Source organism: Trichomonas vaginalis, chromosome III, assembly GCF_026262505.1.
Source record: "Trichomonas vaginalis G3 chromosome III, whole genome shotgun sequence".
NCBI lineage: Eukaryota > Parabasalia > Trichomonadida > Trichomonadidae > Trichomonas > Trichomonas vaginalis.
In genome coordinates, this window is record NC_067205.1 from 20,019,949 (window position 1) to 20,044,408 (window position 24,460).

General features: G+C 34.8%; 16 protein-coding genes and 2 pseudogenes across 18 annotated transcripts, besides 3 other annotated features; 11 read left to right on the plus strand and 7 right to left on the minus strand.

The window, feature by feature from the left end:
* Positions 1-18,208: part of a mobile genetic element that runs on past the window's edge.
* Positions 1,306-1,707, plus strand: TVAGG3_0732990 (uncharacterized protein; the record flags this gene model as incomplete). The annotated part of the gene is made up of 1 exon (XM_051244604.1): positions 1,306-1,707. The coding sequence occupies one exon, from the start codon at positions 1,306-1,308 to the stop codon at positions 1,705-1,707; it is 402 nt and encodes a 133-aa protein (XP_051091191.1).
* On the plus strand, positions 1,727-1,882 carry TVAGG3_0733000 (uncharacterized protein; the record flags this gene model as incomplete). Its single annotated transcript, XM_001317968.2, has 1 exon — positions 1,727-1,882. The coding sequence occupies one exon, from the start codon at positions 1,727-1,729 to the stop codon at positions 1,880-1,882; it is 156 nt and encodes a 51-aa protein (XP_001318003.1).
* On the plus strand, positions 1,902-2,486 carry TVAGG3_0733010 (phage tail repeat-like family; the record flags this gene model as incomplete). Its single annotated transcript, XM_051244605.1, has 1 exon — positions 1,902-2,486. The coding sequence occupies one exon, from the start codon at positions 1,902-1,904 to the stop codon at positions 2,484-2,486; it is 585 nt and encodes a 194-aa protein (XP_051091192.1).
* Positions 2,973-4,166, plus strand: TVAGG3_0733020 (uncharacterized protein; the record flags this gene model as incomplete). Its single annotated transcript, XM_051244606.1, has 1 exon — positions 2,973-4,166. A coding segment is annotated over one exon (1,194 nt), but the record flags the coding sequence as incomplete, so codon positions are not given.
* On the plus strand, positions 4,503-4,670 carry TVAGG3_0733030 (uncharacterized protein; the record flags this gene model as incomplete). The annotated part of the gene is made up of 1 exon (XM_051244607.1): positions 4,503-4,670. One exon carries the CDS (start codon positions 4,503-4,505, stop codon positions 4,668-4,670), a length of 168 nt encoding a protein of 55 aa, XP_051091194.1.
* On the plus strand, positions 4,725-5,585 carry TVAGG3_0733040 (uncharacterized protein; the record flags this gene model as incomplete). Its single annotated transcript, XM_051244608.1, has 1 exon — positions 4,725-5,585. The coding sequence occupies one exon, from the start codon at positions 4,725-4,727 to the stop codon at positions 5,583-5,585; it is 861 nt and encodes a 286-aa protein (XP_051091195.1).
* TVAGG3_0733050 (organellar and viral DNA polymerase type B) lies at positions 6,040-6,936 on the plus strand (the record flags this gene model as incomplete). The annotated part of the gene is made up of 1 exon (XM_001317967.1): positions 6,040-6,936. One exon carries the CDS (start codon positions 6,040-6,042, stop codon positions 6,934-6,936), a length of 897 nt encoding a protein of 298 aa, XP_001318002.1.
* Positions 8,432-9,043, plus strand: TVAGG3_0733060 (organellar and viral DNA polymerase type B; the record flags this gene model as incomplete). The annotated part of the gene is made up of 1 exon (XM_001317966.1): positions 8,432-9,043. One exon carries the CDS (start codon positions 8,432-8,434, stop codon positions 9,041-9,043), a length of 612 nt encoding a protein of 203 aa, XP_001318001.1.
* TVAGG3_0733070 (KilA, N-terminal/APSES-type HTH, DNA-binding family) lies at positions 10,080-10,736 on the plus strand (the record flags this gene model as incomplete). Its single annotated transcript, XM_001319854.2, has 1 exon — positions 10,080-10,736. One exon carries the CDS (start codon positions 10,080-10,082, stop codon positions 10,734-10,736), a length of 657 nt encoding a protein of 218 aa, XP_001319889.2.
* TVAGG3_0733080 (protein of unknown function, DUF4106 family) lies at positions 10,753-11,202 on the minus strand (the record flags this gene model as incomplete). The annotated part of the gene is made up of 1 exon (XM_051244609.1): positions 10,753-11,202. One exon carries the CDS (start codon positions 11,200-11,202, stop codon positions 10,753-10,755), a length of 450 nt encoding a protein of 149 aa, XP_051091196.1.
* Positions 11,668-12,111, plus strand: TVAGG3_0733090 (uncharacterized protein; the record flags this gene model as incomplete). Its single annotated transcript, XM_051244610.1, has 1 exon — positions 11,668-12,111. The coding sequence occupies one exon, from the start codon at positions 11,668-11,670 to the stop codon at positions 12,109-12,111; it is 444 nt and encodes a 147-aa protein (XP_051091197.1).
* TVAGG3_0733100 (protein of unknown function, DUF4108 family) lies at positions 12,128-12,547 on the minus strand (the record flags this gene model as incomplete). Its single annotated transcript, XM_051244611.1, has 1 exon — positions 12,128-12,547. The coding sequence occupies one exon, from the start codon at positions 12,545-12,547 to the stop codon at positions 12,128-12,130; it is 420 nt and encodes a 139-aa protein (XP_051091198.1).
* Positions 12,584-13,701, minus strand: TVAGG3_0733110 (annotated as a pseudogene). Its single transcript has one exon. A coding segment is annotated over exon 1 (1,118 nt).
* Positions 14,641-15,177, minus strand: TVAGG3_0733120 (protein of unknown function, DUF4106 family; the record flags this gene model as incomplete). Its single annotated transcript, XM_051244612.1, has 1 exon — positions 14,641-15,177. The coding sequence occupies one exon, from the start codon at positions 15,175-15,177 to the stop codon at positions 14,641-14,643; it is 537 nt and encodes a 178-aa protein (XP_051091199.1).
* A 484-nt stretch (positions 18,209-18,692) lies between the features above and the next one.
* On the minus strand, positions 18,693-19,775 carry TVAGG3_0733130 (annotated as a pseudogene). Its single transcript has one exon. A coding segment is annotated over exon 1 (1,083 nt).
* A 104-nt stretch (positions 19,776-19,879) lies between these two features.
* Positions 19,880-20,520, minus strand: TVAGG3_0733140 (protein of unknown function, DUF4106 family; the record flags this gene model as incomplete). Its single annotated transcript, XM_051244613.1, has 1 exon — positions 19,880-20,520. A coding segment is annotated over one exon (641 nt), but the record flags the coding sequence as incomplete, so codon positions are not given.
* A 397-nt stretch (positions 20,521-20,917) lies between these two features.
* Positions 20,918-21,997, minus strand: TVAGG3_0733150 (uncharacterized protein; the record flags this gene model as incomplete). The annotated part of the gene is made up of 1 exon (XM_001317961.1): positions 20,918-21,997. One exon carries the CDS (start codon positions 21,995-21,997, stop codon positions 20,918-20,920), a length of 1,080 nt encoding a protein of 359 aa, XP_001317996.1.
* A 684-nt stretch (positions 21,998-22,681) lies between these two features.
* On the plus strand, positions 22,682-23,143 carry TVAGG3_0733160 (amelogenin-related protein family; the record flags this gene model as incomplete). Its single annotated transcript, XM_001317960.1, has 1 exon — positions 22,682-23,143. One exon carries the CDS (start codon positions 22,682-22,684, stop codon positions 23,141-23,143), a length of 462 nt encoding a protein of 153 aa, XP_001317995.1.
* A 465-nt stretch (positions 23,144-23,608) lies between these two features.
* Positions 23,609-23,645: a mobile genetic element.
* A 606-nt stretch (positions 23,646-24,251) lies between these two features.
* Positions 24,252-24,391: a mobile genetic element.
* Positions 24,392-24,460: the final 69 nt, after the last annotated feature.

Below are 24,460 nucleotides of genomic sequence, written 5' to 3' on the forward strand. Positions count from 1 at the left end.
ATTGTGCAAACTCTTCAAAGGAAACAGGTGGAAGTAAAACGATTTCAGGTGAAAACTTACCTGCACACAGTCACTACATAGATTTAAGTACATCTCAAGCAGGGTTGGCATAAGCATAGATTTTTGGGATTGGTCAGCAATGAAAAAAGGTAAAGGATATGATGTTAAAGACGACGTTCAGTTTGCTATAAAATTGTTTCTGGGGTAGCACACAGGGAGAAGGAAACCATACACATCGCGTTTCAGGGTATACACAAACAACAGGACAAAGTAAAGGACTACATGCCACCTTACATGACAGTTTACGCATGGTATAGAATTGCTTAGTCGTCATTTTCAAACTTCTTTAGCATATTCGTCAGGAGTTGTCTTATATTTTGTTAGGAACTGTCTTTGAAAGTATACCACCTTGAACCTTAACAAGTTTGAAACGAGGTCTGACAATAGTTAGTTTTATCTTCTGCTTGCAGTCTGTACATTTTGGCCATTTTGCCTAAAACTTCATAATATTCTCTTGTATACTTTCTTCTATTTTTACGAACACGAACGTTGAGTACCTGTCGAGTTCCCATTGTTGTCATAGTCAATAGTATTTTCATATGGGTCGCGCTTTAGGTATTTCTATTTTTACTTTGTCACCTTTCTTAAGTTTGAAGCCTGGCATTCTTTCTTGTTTGTCTCTTTGACTAAACTATAAATATATAGTCTTTCTCTAAGTCGGGGTTGTTTTTCATTTCTTCGGGGAGTGGTTTCCCAAACCTTTTTGTTTACGGCTATTGTAAATATTTAAAACTTGTCTCATCTTTGCCATGGAGAAGTGTCTATACTTGTCGTCATATGACATTTCATTTGCTTCACCACCTTGTGGTTGGTTTTAAGTCTCTTAAGATTTTTATACAACTGTCAATGACACCAAGAGCAGAATGGTTTTGGTCGACAATGAAATATTGGTTTACATTTTTTTGAACGCAGATAGTTTTTAATATCGTCTGATTTGAAAGAACTTTCACAGTCAGATGTCAGTTTTGTTGGATGGTTATTTGTCAACGAATATTGTCAAAGCAGTTTTCACATCTAAAATATTTTTGGACCATAATGGTATGGGCTTCACAGTATCTTGTGTTTTGACCGACAAATATTAGCCAGTATATGGTGGTCCATCTTCTCTATATCTCGGAATGTTTTCCAAGATATCCATAAACCAAGCATTGGTGTTGAACTAAAGATTTTTACCATGAGTGCTTTCTTTGTCGCTTTAGAAACATAGGGTCCTTGTTTGGATTCGTCATTTTTATCCTATAAGAAATGGGTTTATTTGGCGCATTAGCAGGAGTCGCATCTAGATTTTTACCCGCAGTGGGAACACTAGCCAGAGGTGCATTTGGAATTGGAAGGAAGATTTTGAGTACATTAGGTATACTGAAAGAGAAAGCACAACCTATTATACAAACTGTACAGAAAGGTTGGGAGGTAGCACGAGATGCAGCAAATCTTATTCCAAATCCTGAAACAAGAGGAAAAGTTCAAGGATGGATGGACAATGTAGGAAGACAAGCAGGAAACTACTATAACAAAGCAAATGACTACTATAACCAAGCAGGGCACTACATGGACCAAGGTGAAAGATTCTTTAACAGAGGATATAACCATGCACAACAGTGGGTAAACAACAACCAACCGCAACCGCCTCAAACGTGGGGAATGTAAATTTTTTTACTGAGATGAAATGAACAATACAGCATTGAGACAAATGGGCTCAAGATGGATTTGTCGGCTTCCAGCAGTTACACCACCACGTGTTTGTCAAGTTCTTCCTATACCTCAGGAAGTTTTAGACCGACTTAAAAAACAACAACAACCAGTTGAAAACAAACCAAACTAAAATTTTTTACTGAGATGAAATGACCGAAGAAGTTGAAACGGTAGATTTGACACCACAAACAAAAAGTTCAGAACCATTGTCAAAACCTGTCAAAGAACTTACAGATGAAGAGAAAAATTCAATAATAGAAAGTGCCAGGTCTGGAAATACAAACTCTAACTACAAAGTCACTTTTCATAAAAATGGAACGGCAAGTATCTCAAAAAAGAAACAGACTCTCACAAATAAAATATTGAAGTCTGAAGGAGCTTTCGAGACAACAGATGGAAAAGTTTACTTCACTGACCAACAGTTCATTATAGAACATCTCATTGACTTAGAGTCGAAATATTCTAAACTTTACAACAAACACAAAAAGTTGAAAGGAAAACAAAAACAGATGGCATATGACATTTATGAAGATGTTGACGACACAACTGTTCAAGCAAGTGAGGTAAAGTCAGCAGAACCGAAAAGTGACGAAAAACCAATAGAAGAAGGGAAGCCAAAAACTGAAGAAAAACCAAAACCAAAGTTTAGTATTGAAACTAAACCAAGTCAACCTTCATTAGCTAGTATGGGTTGGCGTCAAAGGCTTATGGCAGCCGGTGGTTATGTAAAGTAAAGGAAAAAACATTTTTTTATTTTTATAAAAATGCCCCCATATAGAATGGATAGAAAATCTGCTAGAGTAAAAGCAGAGTTAGAAAGATATGGTTGGAGAGTTTCAAAGAAGTTTAAATATAGGAAGGGAAGACCCATAAAAGTCTATGACAAATTGTCTGGTCTTCGCTACGAAATGGACCTGGAAACAGCACGCGCAAATTATCCAAACAGATTAGAGAGGTTAGAAGAAGAACGTCTTATGGACATGCCTTTCGATGTTACTGAGCCACAGGTTGAAGGACACGACGGCTTTGCCAGATTCTACTGGAAACATGACGAACAATTGCATCCCTTGAGAAGGAAAAAAGGGAAGGGTGAAGACACACATGCTCCCATGGAAAGAACAAGATATGCATATGAAAAGTATCGTGAAGTTAGAAGTAAAATTACTTCTGGCCGAACCTTTACAGTAAACTTTGACGATGGAAAGAACAAAGAAGGCTTCATGGGAGTACTTGCTGCAATTCAAGACGGAAATAAGAAAGGATACAATCTCAGATTAACCGTAACAGATTTAGATGGTCATATCTACTATGCACATGGCAATGTCACAACAGCTGCACAACTTCTTGACGCTTTCAAGACTACAAAGAGAGAACAAATGTTTGACTCCGACTCAGACATTTTGAATGCAATTGAAGGAATTGCAAGCGTGAAGTTCGAATGGTACCAACCCAACCCTCAAGCAGTCAGACAACATGCTGGGTATTTCCCGTTCATAAACAAGTCTGACAGTGACCTGACAAGGTATGGAATTTACAATTCAATTGAAACAATTGTCAATGAACCTTGTATTCTTACATGTCTCAGGAACTCTGGTCTTGTTACAGATGAGAAGATGAAGTATCTTGAGTCATGTGTGAAAACAAGGTACATTCTCAGAAGTCAATTGACAAAAATTGCACCGTTGGCAAATGTCAATATCCGCGTTAACATACCGACTGAGAAAGGTTCTTCACATGACGACTATGTTGTTGACTTCAAATTGCCATGGTTGAAGATTGTACTTGTCCACAACCACTTCATGTTGAACGAAAGTCTTACAAACCCATTGTTCGAAAAAGGTAAGTGCAACATTGTCAGAGCTGTTAACATTCTTTTCGAGAAAGGCTTGTTGGAACCAATTCCAGATGACAAGCTGACAGAAACTTTTGTACCAAAAGACGAAACAAACTTTTCATTGTTGGTAAGACCAAAAGTTGTTCCAGACAAAGTTATAGCACAAAAGAAGTACACAGTTCCAAAAGGAGTTGGATTGTTCGGATACCAACCTGAACCAGAAGAACTTCCAATGAGGTTGCAAGAGCTTCAAGATGCTATAAACAAACTTCCATTGAGACATCCAATTGACGTCAAATTGTATTGGAGAGCTTCTGAGTTAGGTCAGAAGGTTTTATATGAAACAGGTTGCTTCGACGATGTTTATGAGATAACAGGAGAAGTTTCTCAGAAGATAAGAGACTCACTTGAATTTCCACAAACTGGACCCATTGGTTGCGACAAGTTCGACTCAGATGAAAAAATATACTATGTCGACCTTAACGCTGCATACATGAGGTTTGTCCAATATATTCCGACTGGAATTCCAAACGAAGATGGTGAGTTCCCGGGAAGGAACTATACAGTTGGAAAAGTCATACAACAACTGTATGATATTAGGAAAGCTTCAAACCCCAAACTTGCAATGACACTCAAATTGCTTATGAATTCGACATGGGGGTATTCCATTAAGAAACCTCAAAAGATGAAGAGTAAACACTATGAGAAGGTCGACAACTTTGTTGAAAGGTTTTCTCCTTTTGTTTTGAAGTACGAGTTCACTCAAGGTCAAAATGGCTTAGTAACCACATTAAAACCTATTGTCGAACATTGGTCTTACCCTCAGTTCGCAAAGGCAGTCCTTGACAACTACAACAAATTCTTCTCCGAAGTCAAATCCAAAGTTGTGGTTTACTATGAGAACATTGACGCACTCATGACGAACGAAGAAGGCTATAACAAACTCATTGAAATGGGAATGGTCGGTGAAAAGATGGGCTGTTTTAAGCTAGATAAGGTATTTTCAGAAGTTCATGTCCTCTCCAAGCGTAAGTACTGGGGCATACTTGAAGACGGCACAGAAATAAAACATTGCATGAAGTAAAACATTGCATGAAGTAAAAACGTTTTTAAAACCATATATTTTTACATATATTAAATGCTTCAGGTTGAAAAACAAAGAACAAAAGTAGCAGATACAAAACCGTTAGACTATATCTTTACAAATGCTGGTAGAAATATTTCAGATGAAGAAATTTCATCCCGAGTATACAGGTTTGACTATCCAGTTCGTTGGCTTCAAAGTCCTTCAGATGCAAAGGCAATAGGATTTAGAAGAGTTTTGTTTTCAAATAGAACTAACGCATTTATGTTCGCAGTATATTTTCATGGGCAGTATAAAGGTTCTGATGGTCTACTAGACAAATTTGATGAAATGAGAATCTTTACAGTTCGTTCAGACGAAAGTCTTGAGAAAACTCTAAATGACTTTCAAACTCAAATAAACAAATATTATTGGGAATTTCAAGAAAAATACGACTCTTTACTAAATGGAACATACTATCTGAAACTAGAATATGACAAGATGAACTCCACCGTTTCATTTCAAAAGATTGAAATTAACCCTCCAAGAGATACGGAGTTTTTATTTTGGGGAGTAGACAAACGTTCTTGGGCACAATTTCTTCGGTTACTAAACCAGAACGAACCATTACCACCAGATGGTCCATTTCAATTTATACTTCCACCAGCAGATTTGACAGTTTATAGAAACGTGTTTGACCCTCAAAATGTTATGTGTCATGCAAGTTTCAGTTCAAGCAACAATAGTTTTCTATGTATTGGTAAGGACTTTTATGACTTTGCTTCTAAATTCTACGAACCACCTAGTAACAGTTTCTCTGACTTTCAAGTTTGGTTCACAACAAATGGTGTGCAACATATTATTCCATTGTACTATGACTTTTATCTCGAATTGTCTTTCATATACAACTACGGAAAAGTGCTGAAAAAGTATTGAAAAATATATTTTAGAGTAGATGGTTTTTAGGTGTCACCAGGTCCCTCGGTCCCTCGGTCCCTCGGTCATTTTAACTTCTGTGAAAAAGTGTGACAACATGACATTTTGACAACAACACAGGATGAAGGCAGTTATGACTTCTTCGTAAATGTTTTGTCACCCGTTGAATTTTGTATAAAAAGCAACCGTCGACATTCCGGCGGTTGGTATATTCTTCACAAAATGCTTGTTTTGTCAAAACTTCTTCATCGTACATGTTTTGTCACCCGTTGAATTTTGTATAAAAAGCAACCGCCGGAATTCCGGCGGTTGGTATATTCTTCACAAAATGCTTGTTTTGAGGTCGAGCCACTTTTGGTTCACCGTATTTTTCAACCAAAACTCATGAATTTTCCCGAAATAAAAAATAAAGTTAGTTTTTTAAAAAAATATTTTTTATTTTTATTGTAAGAACATGTTAGCAACAACAGCACCAAACTCGTTAGTCATGAACCCAACTTCAATGTTAGTAGAGATGAAAAGCTTCATTCCTTCTTCATATACTTTCGAAACAGAAATCCAGAAGATAAAGCAGGAACTTCTCCAAGGAGATTTAGATTGCACTGCAAAAGATGAAACAAATGAACAGTATCTTTATGAAATGCAGGATATTATTGACCATCTACCTAAACTTCCTGAAATACAACAACAAAAGCTTACAATTCCAGAATTCGATGAAATAGAAGTCAGACCAACCGACTCAGTTGAAATAAAGAAGTTCATACGTAAGAGTAACTATGAGTTTCTTGGATTTCATTGCAACCACAAAGACTGCGATATGGTATATTTCATTGACATATATAAATCTGGGGAGTTTAAGACCTACGACAACTTTGTTTCGTTAGTTGCAAAATGTGTATGGCAGATAAGAGATAAAGATAGAAGAGGTAAAGTATGGAACGGACAAATAAAACCCGCAACTTTTGAGTTAAAGAAAACCATTTACGCCTTAGTCGTACTTGCAGGTAAGGTTTCAATGTACAATGCTAAAATGAACCCACAATGTTCAAAATGTAAAGCAGCAATGAGGAAATATAACTACTCCGTCAAAGAGATAGAACGTATGAGAAACGACTATGCTGACTTAAAGAAAGAAGCAGAGAAACCAGCAGAAGATAAAATGGACATGTTGACATTTCTGAACAAAAACTATCCAACTGCTGACGATTTCCTTCTATCTGACGTCAAGAAGAAATATAAAGAAACTTTCGGCATTGTTAAAACATTCGATGTACTGACAGAAGAAATAGAAGCTACAAAACTGTTTAAAGTCATGAACCATCACAACATATACCATGTAAAACGCTTATAAAACTTTATGGTAGAAATATATTTTTGTCTGATTTACGCTCATTGACGATGAAATCATGACAAAACATATACGAAGAAGTTTATTTCCTGTGTTGTTGTCAAAATGTCATGTTGTCACTATTTTCAAAAAGATGTTAGTTGACCGAGGGACCGAGGGACCGAGGGACCTGGTTCCACCTAAAATATATTTTTGTCTGATTTACGCTCATTGACGAAGAAGTTTTGACAAAACATTTACGAAGAAGTTTATTTCCTGTGTTGTTGTCAAAATGTCATGTTGTCACCATTTTCAAAAAGATGTTAGTTGACCGAGGGACCGAGGGACCTGGTGACCTGGTGAGATCTAAAATATATTTTTGTCTGATTTACGCTCATTGACGATGAAGTTTTGACAAAACATATACGAAGAAGTCTATTTCCTGTGTTGTTGTCAAAATGTCATGTTGTCACCATTTTCAAAAAGATGTTAGTTGACCTGGTAGCACATGGTAGCATGGTAGCACCTACAGTTCTTCACCTAAAATATATTTTTGTCTGATTTACGCTCATTACGAAGAGAACTTTGACAAAACATTTACGAAGAAGTTTATTTCCTGTGTTGTTGTCAAAATGTCATGTTGTCACCATTTTCAAAAAGATGTTAGTTGACCGAGGGACCGAGGGACCGAGGGACCTGGTGACCCTCATGAAAAAAAAGAGGATAGAGATTCCATTCGAAAATCGTGAAAAATTGCGAGTAGTAAAAAAAACCAGTCGCCTAAAACACATGAAAATCGTAAAAAAATGACCAAATTTCATTATATAACTGTTATATTTTTACGAAGAGAACTTTGACACTTCGTCAAAAAAATCCCTGAAATCATATCTTTTATACAAGATAGAAAATCTTACTCGCCTAAAACTCATGAAAATCGTGAAATTTCTCTAGACCGATTTTTACCGGCCTTGCATAAAACACATGAAAATCGTAAAAAAATGACCAAATTTCATTATATAACTGTTATATTTTTACGAAGAGAACTTTGACACTTCGTCAAAAAAATCCCTGAAATCATATCTTTTATACAAGATAGAAAATCTTACTCGCCTAAAACTCATGAAAATCGTGAAATTTCTCTAGACCGATTTTTACCGGCCTTGCATAAAACACATGAAAATCGTAAAAAAATGACCAAATTTCATTATATAACTGTTATATTTTTACGAAGAGAACTTTGACACTTCGTCAAAAAAATCCCTGAAATCGTGAAAAAATGACCAAAAATCATGATATAACTGTATTTTTTTTACGAAGAGAACTTTGACACTTCGTAAAAAAACTCATGAAAATCGTAAAAAAATGACCAAATTTCATTATATAACTGTTATATTTTGACGAAGAGAACTTTGACACTTCGTCAAAAAAATCCCTGAAATCATATCTTTTATACAAGATAGAAAAAATAAAGTTAGTTTTTTTAAAAAAATATTTTTTATTTTGTATGTAAAGACAGAAAATGACAAACACTGAGTTTGAAACAGTTAGAAAGATAGACAATGACACCAAAATAGTTAGAATAGGTGATTTAAACGTAAGATACTCAAAGAAATACAAGAAATATTCTTTGTCAGACATTATATCTCCATCTGGAAAGAGACCGCAGGACTGGGTTAGAATTGCTTCAGCTCAGAAAATTTTGACAAGAAATCCTGAGCTTATGATATCAGTAGCATTTCATGGAACAAGAGCATATCTCATCGACAAAAGTCTTATACCAATAGTTTTGTTATGGTTAGACCCAGTTGTTGGATATAACTTCATAACATATGGTTCATTCGATACGGAACGTTGCAGTGAAGGCTTACTTTACATCGTTCAGAAACCGAAGGACTTCAATACAAAGAGATATAAGATAGGAAGAACATATAATATAACTCAAAGATATGACAGTATAGTCAATAGAGTCAAGGTTGTGTTTGTTAACGATATGAGAGCTGCAGAAACAGAACTACTTGAAAAGTTTGAGAAAATGTATGGTGCTCCCACGAAAGGTAAAGAAACGTTTGAAGTAGATGAGATAGATAGTGCTATAAAATTATTTGACGAAGTTGCTGAAAAATACATGTAAAGCGTTTATTTTTGGTCTTTTGTGAAAGTCAGAAAATAACGCTAGTTTTATTTTTTCTATCTTAAGGAAATTCATGAAAATTCATGAGGGTGAAAAAACAGGTGAAAAAACAGGTGAGATCTCACCTCTTCACCTAAATTTTATTTTTTGGTGGTACGTCGGACATTCGTTTGTGGCTTAACCGTCGGACCACAACGATAAAAATCTCTGCTACTAGCAGTACTGCTACTGACAGTAGCAGTACTTTTACTGACAGTAGCAGTACTTTTTCTGACAGTAGCAGTACTTTTACTGACAGTAGCAGTACTTTTACTGACAGTAGCAGTACTTTATCGTCGAAAACCCTCTCAAATTTTCCTTTTTACTGACATTAGCAGTACTTTTACTGACAGTAGCAGTACTTTTACTGACAGTAGCAGTACTTTTACTGACAGTAGCAGTACTTTTACTGACAGTAGCAGTACTGCTACTGTCAGTAGCAGAGATTTTTATCGTCCAACTTTACAAATGTAAACTTATATCGTTCTATTTTCTTCACTAGGGTCTAACACCAAAGTAACCTTACAAATGTAAACTCCTATCGTTCTATTTTCTTCACTAGGGTCTAACACCAAAGTAACCTTACAAATGTAAACTTATATCGTTCTATTTTCTTCACTTGGGTCTAACACCAAAGTAACCTATGTACATGAAATTTCACTGCATAAAAGGAAAAAACCTGCGCGAATCGGGATTTGAACCGAGGTCTTCGACGCCTGTAGCGAGGTAGCCCATACCACTGAGCTATGAGCCGCTTGCATATTTTTAAGTAAAATATAGTATATTTGTCATACAGTGAAGGATGACCAAACTTAAAAAAAATAACGCTAGTTTTTTATAAAATATTTTTTTTATTTTGTATGTAAAGACAGATATGACAACAACAGAGAACACAACAACTGCTATCGTTCATGAAGCCATAAGTGAAGAATACGAGTGGGTTCAGTTAAACAAACAACTCCGTCTCATTCGTTCGGTCAAAGATGACATGTACCAAATGCAAAGTATTTTCACTGCATGTTTTGCACCAGACACTAAACACGCAGACGACTGGTTTGAATTAAATAGCACTCATGAACTCCTCAGTGAGTTCGAACATGTAGAACTTAAAAAGATGTACCAAGACAGACAAAACTTACCATCACATCTAAAAGGTATATATGTTCATAAGTTCCTAGTTAGTTCAATAGCAATGTGGGCTTCACCTCGTTATGCAATCTACATACTTATGCTACTTGACGAACTTTGTACAAAGCAGAGAGAAGATATGATGAAAGAAGACAAAAACATACAGAAAAGAATACCACGTTCGGTACCAAAAGGAAAGGAAAAGAACTATAAGTATATGATTTATACTGAAGAGATGGAAAATGAAGAAGATAAAGATATGGTTATGTTGCATTTAGTCAGAAGAAACAACAAAAGCTTTTACGACCTTGCTAAGATTTACAAATCTGACAGAAATTGGTTCTATCGCGAAAACTTACCGATTTCAATGACCCCAAATGAAGATGTGAAACAAATAGTTCAAGATACGTTACCTCAAACACACTATGATATTAAAGGTTGTACAATACTTACATTCAAAGAAGATTTGCCATTGTTAAAGGAAAAAATAACAGAGTATTTTGACAACTTCAAAGAGGAAGAGTAAATGAACCATTTATTTTTTACGCTTGACTTTTTACAATTTGAACTTTGTTCGCGTAGATATGAATTCTGAAAGAAGTATGAGGGTCTTGTATGACTTTGTACTTCTCCCATAGTTCATGTCTGTCAAACTTACCTGCCATGGACTCTTTCATAAGTTCCATGAAATCGTCTTCGGACAATCCGGGGAAAAGTACAATGTCAGTAAGTATTCTCTTTACATCCTTACTTAAACTCTTTGCTGTCTGTACACAAATGACAACTGAGATGTTAAAGTGTCTGAGCTTCTTAAGAATTCGACACATGTCTTGTTCTCTGTTCTTTAACAAAGGATGAGAGGCGAAATCATCTAAGATAAGAAGACATCTGTGAGGGTAAGTCTTCCAATCGTAAGATTGCAATTTCTTCGAAATGTATTCTATCTCTTTCTGTTTGTTTCTGAAGTGTTTCTTCTCTAATATTCTCTGCATTTCCTCATTTGGGTCTTTAAACTTAGAATTTATATACTCATTTATAGCATTATACTTCAAAACTCTTCTTTGGTACTTCTTTATCCAATCTAACAACTCAGAGTCTTTTATACATACTAACTTAGACTTCTTTATAATATCTTTGAACGAATTGACGGTTTGGTCAAATTGACCAGAAGTACTACAAATAACAACTAACTCATAGAATGGGTTCTTCTCATCTAGTTCTTGTTGTTGTGCAGCAGCCATTTTAAGATAAGTGAAAGTCTTACCCGACCCAGGCGGTGCAATTAGACCTGTTATACCATTCTGAGCAAATAAGAACTTGTCATGTATGGGTTTTATCTGAGCATTTTCTAATTTCACCTTGTTCTTGTTTAAAACATTCTCAAATTTTTTGTCAATGTCAGCAAACTTTTTTTCTAACATATTTTTAGAAAAATTAAAATTTTTATCTTTTAGGAAATGTCTAGCGATTTCGCTATCTATATTCGAGACAAGCTTTTCGACAGCAAAACATCTGTCGACCATAAAATCTTACATAGTGTAAACAAGAAAGGTGAATTTGTTCTAAAGTTCTGTTTCTGGGAATATGACAAGAACCATAAAACATTAAGCAGAGAAGTCTTAAAATTTGTCAATGACAGACTTGTTGACAGAGATGACGCCTCTTGGAGAGATGAAGTCCAACAAAACTTCTTAGAATGCAAAGAAGACACATGCACTGTTCTTGAAGATGAAATAGAAAGCAGAATAGAAGAGCTATTAAAGGACAAAGAACTTTTACAAAAATATGGTTCTGAGAAATTTGACGTCTCACCACCAGAAAAGAAGAAGAGAGAAAAGAAAGTAGAAGAAGAGAAGAAAGAACCAGAGCCAATTCCAGAGAAGGGGAGATATGACATGTAAAAATAAAATTTTATTTTTAGAACATTTCTGGGTCAATGTCAATGTTCTCTTCCTCTTTAGGAGTAAACACTGGCTTAGACTCTAAAATCTTTTTACCCAATTTACCTTGAACTTCTACAACTTTAGACTCATAATATTCATAGTCGTCTGCTTTCTTTGGTTCATAAGGTATAACAAGTTTGTATGCTTTGCCTTCTTTAAGGTTTGAGAACCTTCTGTCAAAACTTTCTTTGACTGTTAACAAACCTTCTATGTCTAAGTCTTCAAATTTCGCACCATTTTTAGTCACAATAGCAAACTTAACTGGTTCGATGTTCCAAACTTTGCTGAATGAAGACTTTTCAAAATGGTAGAAGTAAACATTCAAATATGTGAATGGGTCTAGTTCTTCTTTAAGTCCTGACATGTACTTGTTTACTGAGATGAATTTTGTCATCTTTTCTATCGGATAAAAAAAATATTTTTTTTAAATTTACTCAGAAAAATTTTTCTTTGTATATACACCATTCTGTACGTCTAAAAGACTTTTGACATTTGCCAAGAATGTTCGTTTAGATGCTGTCATATAACCATACTCTTGACAATATTGTTTATACGAATCGTACAATGACCTTTCATCTAAACACTCAAAGTCAGTTTCATCTATGAACAGTTCATATACACTCTTGTTTGCTTCTAACAATGTTTGTCTCTCTTCGGTATGTGGAATTTGTCTTGGATTGAACTTTGAAATATCTAATGTCATGAAATATGAGAACAAGTGGTTGTAAAAGTCAGATGTCAAAGTTTCTGCTAAGTCGTCAAAATATTCTGTATCTTGCATATGAGCTTCTGACGTTCTGACAACTACATATCTTCTGTCAGAACTTTCTAACTTCATCGGAACAGCATTGTTTGAAACCATAATGAAATTTGCAACATTTTCACAAACTCTTTGGTCTTTATATTTTCTTTCAACAACTCCAACTTTGTCTGTTATAAGACTCTTCAAAGCATCTGAGTTCAAAACTTTTGTTGTATCTATACTTTGAAGTTCGTTACATACTATAAGTTTCAATTCTCTATTGAAGAGTTAAACTTGCCACAGATGTTTTCTAATTTGTCATATTCGGGTTCGAATAGCCCTCTAACAGTTTGCATAAGATATCTGTAAAGAATGTGTTCTTACCTGTTCCTTGTTTTCCAATTATAATGAGAGCAGTTTCATTTTTAGCACTTGGATGTTGTAAGATGTTTGCAAACCAACATAAGATATACTCATAAACCTTTTCGTTTCCATTGCATATAATTTCTTTGACATGGTCTAACAAGCTTCTATAATATTTTCTTTCCATTCTACTTGTTCGTATTTATATCCAGTGAAGATAGAATAGAAGTTTGGAGAAGGTGTATAGAACTTTATACCTCGAACTGAAAAATCTTCTAACTTTGACAATAAGATATCCCAAGCATCTAACATCTTCATTCCAACTTGTACGACTTTTATTTTCTTAAGTTTCTGTCTACATTCTTGTTCTGAAACTATTGTTGCTCTTGGTTTGTTAAAGACTACATCCCATTCTTTCATAACATAACATTCTGGGGCAGAGTCAACATAAATGACTAAACGTTTCAAATTCTCGACTGCTTTGTTATAGTCTCTAAATGGACACATATTTCTGAATGTTTGGAAGTCATAAAAATCTGAAACATCTATCTGTACATTTTTAATAAAAATAAAAAAATATTTTTTTTTATTCTTGAGCTATTTGTTGCATTTGTTGTTCTTGAGCTATTTGTTGTTGAAGTTGTTCTTGTAATACAATACTTTCACCAGTTGCATCTTCCAATTCGAAACTTTCTGCCGTCATTGACAAATACATAGGACATAAAAAGTTTTACAGGAACAAAGTTTGCGTCAACTAAGGTTAAGTTTATGTTTGCTAAAGTGTTTGAGTTTACTAAAGCTGAAAACTCTGCATTCGAATGAACAATAGGCAAACCAGCAGAGAAAGTATTGTTTATACGCATAAGTATCTTTTTGGTCATAGTAGTTTCTGTCGACATTCGAATAACACTTTGAACCTAAGTTTGAAACAATATATAAAAAAGGTGTGCTTAAAGTCATGGAATAGACATTCCTTGTATGACACCTTTTCCTGTTATAGGAAACTGTTGGTAGTAAAAACCAGATATAAGTTTTGTATTATAGCTCATATTGTTTATAGTAAACTCAGTCGGACATCCAAACATAATGAAACCTGCTCTAGTTGCAGCACATGTTACACCCGTACTTAAAGTATTAAATAAGTCAACAAAACCTGTTGGTGGTATATCTGAGTAAGTATCTTCAAAGGAGTATTTTTTACCATTCACAACAACAAAGTCTTCTGGTGTCAAAAGAGCAAAACAGGCTTTAGTCGTCATTGTGTTTAAGGTTAGTTTACAATATCGTCCTTGAGGACTTTGTAAGTTTGTTGTTATAGAATTATATGACTCAGGGTTTTTAGTCGTAATAGTATAAACCACTATGTCTTCTGCCATTTTTACTTAGCAAACAAACTTCAAAGAAATGTTATGGTCGTCAAATATTTTTATGACGTCTGGGAAACTATATTTTAAGTTCACCGTTTCACCTCCTTTCATAACGTATATCTTGTCAATGACATTATATGAAACACCACAGCAAGCAATGTCGGGTTCTATTTCTTTGATGTTTATATCGTCTGCCTCTGTCAAAAGTTTCAATAGTTCTTTCAAAACTTCATGAGGTGCAATGACATATGAGTTCACTTTTACAGGGTTGTGTTCGACCAAGTTTAACATTATACCTAAAGCTTGACAAATCTTCTCCTGAGTTTTAAGTTTGTCTTTAAGTTGTTGGTAGTCGTTTCGAATATCTGCAACAGAACTTAAGTCTCTGCTAACTTCAGGATATGTTGGTTGTTCTTTTACAGGAACTATTGTTATACCATCTTCGTCTTCGTATGGTTTCCCCACTTCAACATCTCTGTCTTTGACATTGACAACAACACTTTGACTGTTTGTTTGAGTTGGTGAATTTAACTTCACATCTGCCACCGCCATTAAACCTTTTGAAACACTCACGCTTCTATTTTTCGGAAATGACATTTTACTTAGAATAAAAAGATGGACGTATTCGGATATCTCTTTGAATTGAAGCAGAACAAAGTTTACACACACAAACAATACAAATACATTGACAGAATAGTTCTTTATACAAACAATGGTAAATGTTATAGAATAGCAGTCTTTGCTGAACCTAAATATTTTCATAAAGCAAAGAAAGTTGGTATAACTGAAATGGTGAAAGTTCTTGACGTTGACAAAAATATAACAACAAAACTTACAGATATTTCTAAAGGTAAGTTTATCTTACAATATTATGTCAAAACTGGCGTACTGTCAATATTTGACGGAGAGAAGTCAGTTCAAGAACAACTTACTGACCTGCTGCCAAAAATCTGCTCGATGGAAGCTGTCGTTATGCCAATCTGAGGAGCCCCAGCAGGTTTCATCGAACGAATCTTCAAAAGAGCATCTTCCGTGAAAAGTGCTATTGGTTTTGTAAACTTCTTTGCTCTCAATTCATCTGGACCGTCTCTGTCACCAGTATATTGTATTTGTACAGTACCAACAGTTGAAATACCACCCATAAAGTCTTCTGAGTCAGCAAATGGAATGCCAAGCCAAAAGTTTGAACGGTCTCCATTTGTATATTGAGTTTTTTGACCTCCTGTATGAGTCCATACTTTCACATATGGCATAATAGAACTTTGCATTTCAGGGTTAATAGTTGTTGTGAAGTTGTTGTTAAAGTTCATAGCATCTAATGTCAAGTTGTATGACCTCATATCCTCAACTGTAGAATATTCTTCTCTTGGATAATATTTGCCATCTATGTTTATATGATATTTAATACCGGGGTTGTAGAAACAAGAATAGTCATTTATAGTTCGTCTGAACAGTACAAACATAGTATCTGCATGTTTCATTGCAGTTGTTAAAGCAATATCTGTTCTTGCACCTGGGTCAGCACTTTGGTTTCCAACTTCACCTGCAAAGTCTTTGACAGATATTTGGTGTATAGGGAACATAAGTGGAACTGCAATATATTTGGCAGCTAAAGCATTTGAAATATCTGGGTCCAACATATAGACTGCAAGTCTGCTTTCTATTCTCTTACATTCAAATTTTTCGCATGTGAACTTAACTGGGTCCCAAGCAGTTCCAGCAGCATTGAAATAATAGTTTACTTCATTGTTGAAGTTTGAGAAACCAAAGTCTAAGTCAACTTTGTCTTTGCAAAATTCGGCGAATGACGTTTGATTTGTTCCCTTTACGTCTGTAATAGTGAATGGGTCTTGTGTTGGTGCAATGACTAAGTTATTTTTGCTTGGAGTAAGTTCGATAGAAATTTTTCCTGCCAGTTTGGCAAGTATCTTAAAAACCTGAAATGAGGAAAGATGACAAAGGAACTCTAGTTTCAGTTTTACTTTAGTGGCAGCATTCCATCTGAACCAGAAAGGTTAACATAAACTCCTGGAACGTGGGTCAAGTCTTCTTATTTTCTCAATGGTGGCATACTGGTCTTTTGTTCTCTAGCTTTGTGGTTGTACTGAGTTTCTCAAAGCGAACCATTCATAGTTTGCCCATGTTACTGTTTGAACTAAGTCAGAGTTAGAATATATCTTATATCCCATGAAAACTTCTGGAGCATATTGGTATCCGACATAGAAAATTCCATGCAACCTTTCTTGTCAGACAACTTCAGAAGGTTTTATTTCAATGTCTTGTTCCACGTATAAGAAAGAGTTGTCAATAGAAATTATATGAAACCTGTCGCAAGCAATATCTACTGTTGTTGAAGAACCTTCTCCAAACTCACTACGTTTCCATAAAAACAGCAGTTGTATATTCGTAAGTTCAGGAACTATTTCTGACCTTCTAATGCATTGTCGCATTCGTTATACCATTCGGAAACATTTCCATTCATGGCATCCAAAACTGTTGGCGTTATATTCTGAGCGGCGTACATTTCATATGGGTAAAAATATAGAATAGTTGGGTTTATGTGTCATAATAGAACCCACGTGGACCAAGCTTTACTTTCTTCCTGACTGAGTTTTAATCTTCTTTTTCCTTCATTGCCACTACTTTCACTAGATGAAGTTACTTCTTCACTACTTTCACTTTGTTCTACTCTTCTTCTTTGGTGTCGCTTTGGTAACTTGCCCTCTGCTTCAAGTTGTTGCATCTTTGCCTCATGTTCACCTAGTATGTTGTAAATTTCCCATGTCCTTTTTGCCTTTGGGCTCTGGTCGCCCATCTCAGGTAACCTATATCCTAGAAAGAGTTTGTCATAGTTTGTATTTGAGTCGTCGCGTATTGTTTGCATGACTCTTTCCTGAGTTTCCGTTCAAGCTCTTCAAACAGTGCCTGTCCATATGGAATAAGCTCGTTTCCAAATATATGTTTTTGTAGCCATTCTGGTTTCTTTCCATGTTACCAACTATATCTTTTTGTGAATGGGAAAGCTTTTACCCAATCTTTCAGTCTTGCGTCGTTTATTTGTAGTTGGTTTTTTTTGTCAAGGAACATGTTTTTCATACTAACATTTATTTGGTACTGTCCATTTGAGTTTTCTTAAATATTCATCCTTCTCGGTTCATTGTCTGCAAAGTAAGTTTTTATGACATTTTGTAAACTTTCGTTTGCAAGGTCATGTACAATAGGTTCTCTTCTTTCTCTCCTAACTGTCTTTCTAAACTCTTCACCAAATATACCATCTCTATGGTTCTGTGTAGTTCTTTGAGATAAATGTTCTAGAACGTCAGGTGTTATATTTCCATCAGCCATGTTCATTTCATACTGGTCCAAAATATCTGCATGTTTCATATCTTTCAATGGCATTAAAGCCGCGCTGAAAATACCAGCTATATCTGGTTCACCATTGACTTCCATTGCGTCTACAACTTCTTGGAATTGTGGTTGTAAGTTTATGAAACCTATCCGGGTTAGCTTTATGACCCCATCTCATTGTAGTTCCATCGTCTGCAGAAACAAAAGTAGGTTTGTTTCCATCTTGGTTAGGTTCTGAATGAACTTTAAACAATGTTTCATTTCTATATGTTTTCTTGAAATTTAACCTTTTATTTTCACCGAGTTCATCCGAAGATTGAACGTTAAATGCTCGTAAGTAAAAAGGGTTGTTGTATTTGTGTACATTTTCTTTCAGTGCTTCCATTCTATGCTGAATATTTTCATCTGGTGTTGGAGTCTTTTGTATGTCGGCAAACATTTTTCGATATTCTTCTACTATGTCAGCCGAATTTTTTTTAGACTCTTGGAAATATTCCATATTCTCCGCATACTCTTGTTGAGGTCAAGATTTTTCGGCTGTTCCAAATCTTCATCTAGTTCTGTGAAGTTAGTTTCCAAAGGAGTGACTTGTTCGTTTCCTTCAGGCTCTTCTAGCTGTTGTTGCTGAACTATTTCTTCCATGTCTGGTTGTATCTGAACTAGTTCTTCCTGTGGAGTTTCTTGTACCTCATCTGCTGGCATTTCATATATTCCGAGACCGTTTTTAACAACTTCCCTTTCTAAGTCATCCGGACTCATAAACCTTTCTTCTTTCGTTCCGTCTCTATTTTTTACGCGTTTCATGACGGGAGTTGAATTGTCATTTAGCTCTGACATCAAATATCTCGGAGTAAATTCATCCATGTCATTTGGATGATATGCTATTAAATCATATCCCTTAGCGAGCTTGTATTTTCCAGGTTTGAAATTATATCCCATTTGGTGCTGAACCATAAAGCTAAATAGGTTCGGGTCAGCATTTCCTTCCTTGAACTTTCTAATAGCTTCTTTATATCTGTCACTAAAGTCAATACTATCTGGGTAACCATAGTCTTCCTTAAGCCTTTTTAAGAATTCTTGGTTTCCTTGTTCTCTACTTCTTTTATGTCCTTGCTCTGGTTGTGGAGGTGGTTGTTGTGCAGGGTTTTGAACTGTTGGTTGTTGTGCAGGGTTTTGAACTGTTGGTTGTTGTGCAGGGTTTTGAACTGTTGGTTGCTGTGCTGGTTGTTGTGCTGGTTGTTGTGTTGGTTGTTGTGTTGGTTTTGGTGCATGCCTGTGTCTGTGTCCATGTGACGATGTAAATGTTTTAGGTAGTCCTGGTGCAGGTGCTTCTCTTGGAGGGTTTGGTGGTATATAAATTCCAACAGCTGGTATATAAGTTCCACCAGCTGGCACATATATTCCATCTGCAGCGTAATGTCCTACCTGACTTTTCGTTTTTAAGAAAGCATTTACTAGGTCTGTTTTGGTCTGTTGTAACTCTTTTTCTTGACTTTTCACAACAGTTGCTCTAACGGCGTCATAGGCACTTTGAACTGCCTGTCTCGTTGCTGCATCTGTTATTTTCGTCATATTTTGTGCTACTTCTTTTAACTCTTTGTCGAAACCTTCAGACTTCAGTTTCTTTCCAGATGAGGAGTCGTTCACTTGTTTCACCTTACTATGAAGAGCTTCGAAGGCGTTCTTAAAGTCAGCATTTGTTAAAGTTTCATTTGAACTGTCTTCATCCGCTTGTATTTTTGTCCTTATTGACCCTATAAGCTGGGCTGCTTTAGCGTTGGCTTGGGCATCTAACCAGTCATTGTTAGCTTTTATATATTCTGCGCTTTTCATTGCCTTTTGCATGGCTGCGTCGTTATTTTTACTTTCTTGTGCTAAGTTTTCATACTGTACGGTTTGGTTTTGCAACTGTAAAAGTTTTTCTGCCTTTACATTTGCTTCAACTTCCTTTTTATACTCATCGCTATCCATATATGTCTTCAGGGCTTTTTGTTTTATCTCTTCATCTTTCAGTACTTTATATCGAGTAGTATGGTTTTTCAAATTTACAACATCTTGTTCCATTTTTGCTACTTCTGCTGCTTTTTCTGACACTTTTTTCGCATATTCCTCTGTACTTAGTTCTTTCAGTTGTTCTTCTTTCTTCTTTTTCTCTACGTTTAACTCATTGAGTTTCTTTGTGTGTCTGTCATATTCTAGTTTCTTTTCGTTTTCACTTATTTGCTTCTGTATGTCTATGTTTGACTTTTTGACATCTGTTATTTGATTTTTGAGTGAACTCAAATTCATTTGACTTTGAGGGTTATATGCTGTTCCGTCTGCAGCTCCACCATAGCCTGCCATTTTCGCTAAAAGTGCCGCTCTTAAACCTCCACTCTGTGCACCAACAACTCGGTTTAAAAGCATAGGATTGCTTGACATTTGTTGCAACATAGTGGGGTCATTCAGCATTTGTTGTTGCAACTGTTGTTGTGGTGTTAGTCTTACTATTGGATGTTTCAATGCTCTCTTCCTCTTACGTATATTCTTACGTAGCTTACGTGGCATTTTAAGTGAAGTTAAAAAGAGGCTTTTGACAGATGTTTATATGAGACTTTCTCCGGTTTATAGGACCTCTCTCATATTCTATATTGTCAAGACTTCCTGGAGTGTTGTCAAAATGTCATGTTGTCACACTTTTTCAGAGAAGTTAAAATGACCGAGGGACCGAGGGACCGAGGGACCTGGTGACGTAGCGACGATAGACCCTTACTTGTCCGGACATAGTTCTACTATTTTGAGTCCTCTACAAAAAAGTCAACAGCAACGACTTTCAAAAAATTTTAGGGGCTAGAAGGGCGCAGCCCTGGAAGCCCCAATACCTTTTTTTTTTTTTTTGGTATGTAGATGTATTAAAACGATAAAAAGAAGATTTTATTTTCAAACAAAAAATTAAACAAAAAATCTAGTTAGATGGAGTACCAAGGTAGCGTGATGGAATGTCTTCAAAGCCGGGTGGATTGTTCTTGTACCAACGATAGAACTTCCATTCAAGACCAACAAACTGGTCTCGGATAGCACAACCTGAATTCATAACAATGCGAATGTCGTAGTTACCTTTGTTGTACATCTTCTTCTCTGTTGTGAGAACTTCGATGTCATCTTCTCGACATTCATATTTATCACTTAAAGAACCCCCAACAAGTTCATTGTTAATGTATAATTGTGCACCAAGTGATGATGACAACTTAAACTGTAAATATGTGTTTTGTGGAACGTAAAGAATAGAATTAAGTTCAATTGTTGAATATGATTCATAAAATTCATGCATTGAGAAGTCAGGATATGTTGCTGATGCATCTATTCTTGATGTGTTATAATATGACTTAAATGAAACTCCTCTACGACCTTCCGGAAAAACAAATTTAGAAGTATCTTCACAAAAGATGTTAGAATCGAAACTTGTGCAAGTGCAACCAAATCCATCTGATGTTCTTCCATATTCTGGTGTTCCATGTTCATTGCAGTATGCATCTGTTTGGAATTCGCAAGTGTCTGAGTAATATCCTGGCAAACAATCTTGAGTTTGGCAATCCATTAATGTAGCAACGCTACTGTCAATAATGACATCATTAAGTTTAGCATTGATGCCACTAGGTATACAGCTTCGAAATTGCCCTATTTGAAGAGGATAACATCTGTTTGCATAAAGTTTTATATTTTGTTTAGTATAGTATTGATTTCTGCCTTCGCAGTAACCATATGTCTTTTCTTCATCTCCTAAAAAGTCGAAATTTATATAAAGAGTCGGTTTTCCCCAAGCTTCAAATTTATATTCACCAGTTTGTTTTGGACAAAATGATCCGGATACCCAGCAAATTTGGTTGATGTGTATGTCGGAAAGTTCATATTTTGTGAAGTTTCCTCTGTCTTCGACTTCATCATCAAAGTCGTAGTATTGCCAAAGATACTTGAGTACTCCAGTAGCTCCATTGCTTTTATATGAACACTTATTAGTTATGAATGTACTAATCAAGAAAAGCATTGAAAACGATTGAAAAATGATGGCATTTTGCATCATACTTTTGATGTAATTTTTTCATTGATTTCGGAATATCATATAATTACTTGAGTATTTATTTTTCAATATCCAAATTGAGAGACAATTAGCAAATTGAGATTGAACCCGACAAAGTTAACCCAAAAATTAAGATGTTTATTATTCACTCTAAGTTCAGAAAATCAAATTTAAAAAGAAGAAAGAATTTGGAAATCATAAGATTCATTCAAAATTTGAAATCATAAGATTCATTAAAAATTCATATAAAATTAACATTCCAAATATTAGCATTCCAGAATATGACTAAAACAGTAATCTATTTGAATGGATAAAAATGTCGATAACTGAAGTCAAAATCATTTATAAATAAAGCAGACGCCGTGTTAAAGATCTAAGATATCATGTTTTAGACTAATTCGCGTTCAAACTTTGTTAAATGTGTTAAATTGTGCGCAGAACTAATCTAATGAAATAAGGAAGTCCTCCGACCAAACCGTAAATAATTTTATATCCTTTTTATACGATATCTAATGGAGTTCAAGAGAAATTTTTAAAAAGAATGACACCTTGGGATCTTTTCTATGTGTTTACAAATTGTTGCATAATAAATTTTTTATAACGTTTTTGAGTGAATTTTTCAATGACCGTTGCAATCAAAAGAAAGAATCTATGGGTTTTGGTGCTTTTGTTGGTATAGCCTTTGGGTTTTTCATAATCTTTTTTGGAATCTTTGTAGTTATATTACTTTGCAAAAAGGGAATTATCAAAGGACCATGCACTCCTAAGCATCTTCGAGAATCTTCAAGTTCATCTTCAAAGTCGAAGAAAAAGAAAAACAAAAACATTACTGTTACATCTCAACAAAACTATCCTCAGCAAGGATACCCACAACAACCTGGATATCCTCAGCAGCAAGGTTATCCTCCTCAAAACTATCCATCTCCTCCAGGATATCCTCAAGACCCTTACCCGCCTCAAGGGAACTACCAGCAACAACCAGGATATCCTCCTCAACAAGGGTATTATCCACCGCCAGCTCAAAACTACCCGCCACCAGGATATCCTAGTGATCCTAACAATCAAGTTCCTCCATCTCCCTATGCTCCACAGAATAATGGTGCTCCAAATTGAATTTTATAAAATAATGTTATTTATGCATTTTATTTTTTTTTTACAACATTCTTTTTGTTGATTTAAGTTGTATTTTACTGGAATATGGCATATATTTATAAATCCTAAAACAATAAAATCCCCAAAATGACAATATCTATTGGCTTTAAAGGCATTATCGTTTATTATAAGGGTTTCGTTTTGCGAAAAAAACGTACAATACGCAATTTCGCTAAAAAAACATTTAGCTAGCAATTTCGACCTTTGACTCCACTCAAGACGTCACTTTTTTAATTTTGCGGTATCATATTTTTGGAAAATCTTTATGAATATTATATAAAAAGTCTCTTTAATATCTATATTTCATATTTTTATCGATTTTTAAAGTTTTTGCGAAAAGTATTCAATTATTTTTGCTATTTGGTCGGGTAAATGTCAGATTTGCGACATTTTCTGATATGATATTCAGATTCTACGTTGATAATGTAATAAACAGAAATTCATCAAAAGTGACAGCTCTCAATTTTTTGACATTTGTAAATTCTAAATTGAATGAGAAAAATGAAATAATACTAAGCATAATACAATATTCTAGATTTAATTATAATTAGGAAAAAGTTAGTTTTGAGAGTACTTTTCATAGGCATATAGAATGAAATCTTCTGAAAAATAATATCACATAAACTCATATTATTTTCTAATATATAACTATTTTATATAAAAATCAAATTCAATGATCTTAAAAGCGAAGGATAAACCTCAAAATTTACGAATATAATGAGTGGGAATATAATGCTTATCTATCATAAAACCATATTAAATATCAATTTTTGCTTTACGCCTAATTTTTGACGACAATTAGCAAAAATTGTTAAATGTTAACACTCAGTCCATTTGAATATGAAAAATAAAATTGACTTTGATTAAATGTTTTTATTTATCATGCAATTCTTCTTGCGACCAAAGATTTGAATAAAAGTTCAAAAAATAAGATAGCTTAAAAAATAATATACGGTAGTGTTTACTAATAGATGAATAGTATATAAATTCTATTAAAATGGATTTGATCCAAAAAAATATATAAAATTTGATCATAAATAAAATCGTTTTAAATTACTTCTTCATTTAAGGGTGCCCTATAGACGATAGACCACCCTCAGAAAAGCACTTTTAAGGCTATTATATTGAGAACTAGAATCTGGATAATCCATTCATTCGAGTTCTAATAAGGTTAATTTTGTGATGTTTACATTATCGTTATAGGGCACCCTTAAATTATAACAATTATTTTTGGTTTTATATTTTTTTGGATCAAATCCATTTTAATAGAATTTATAT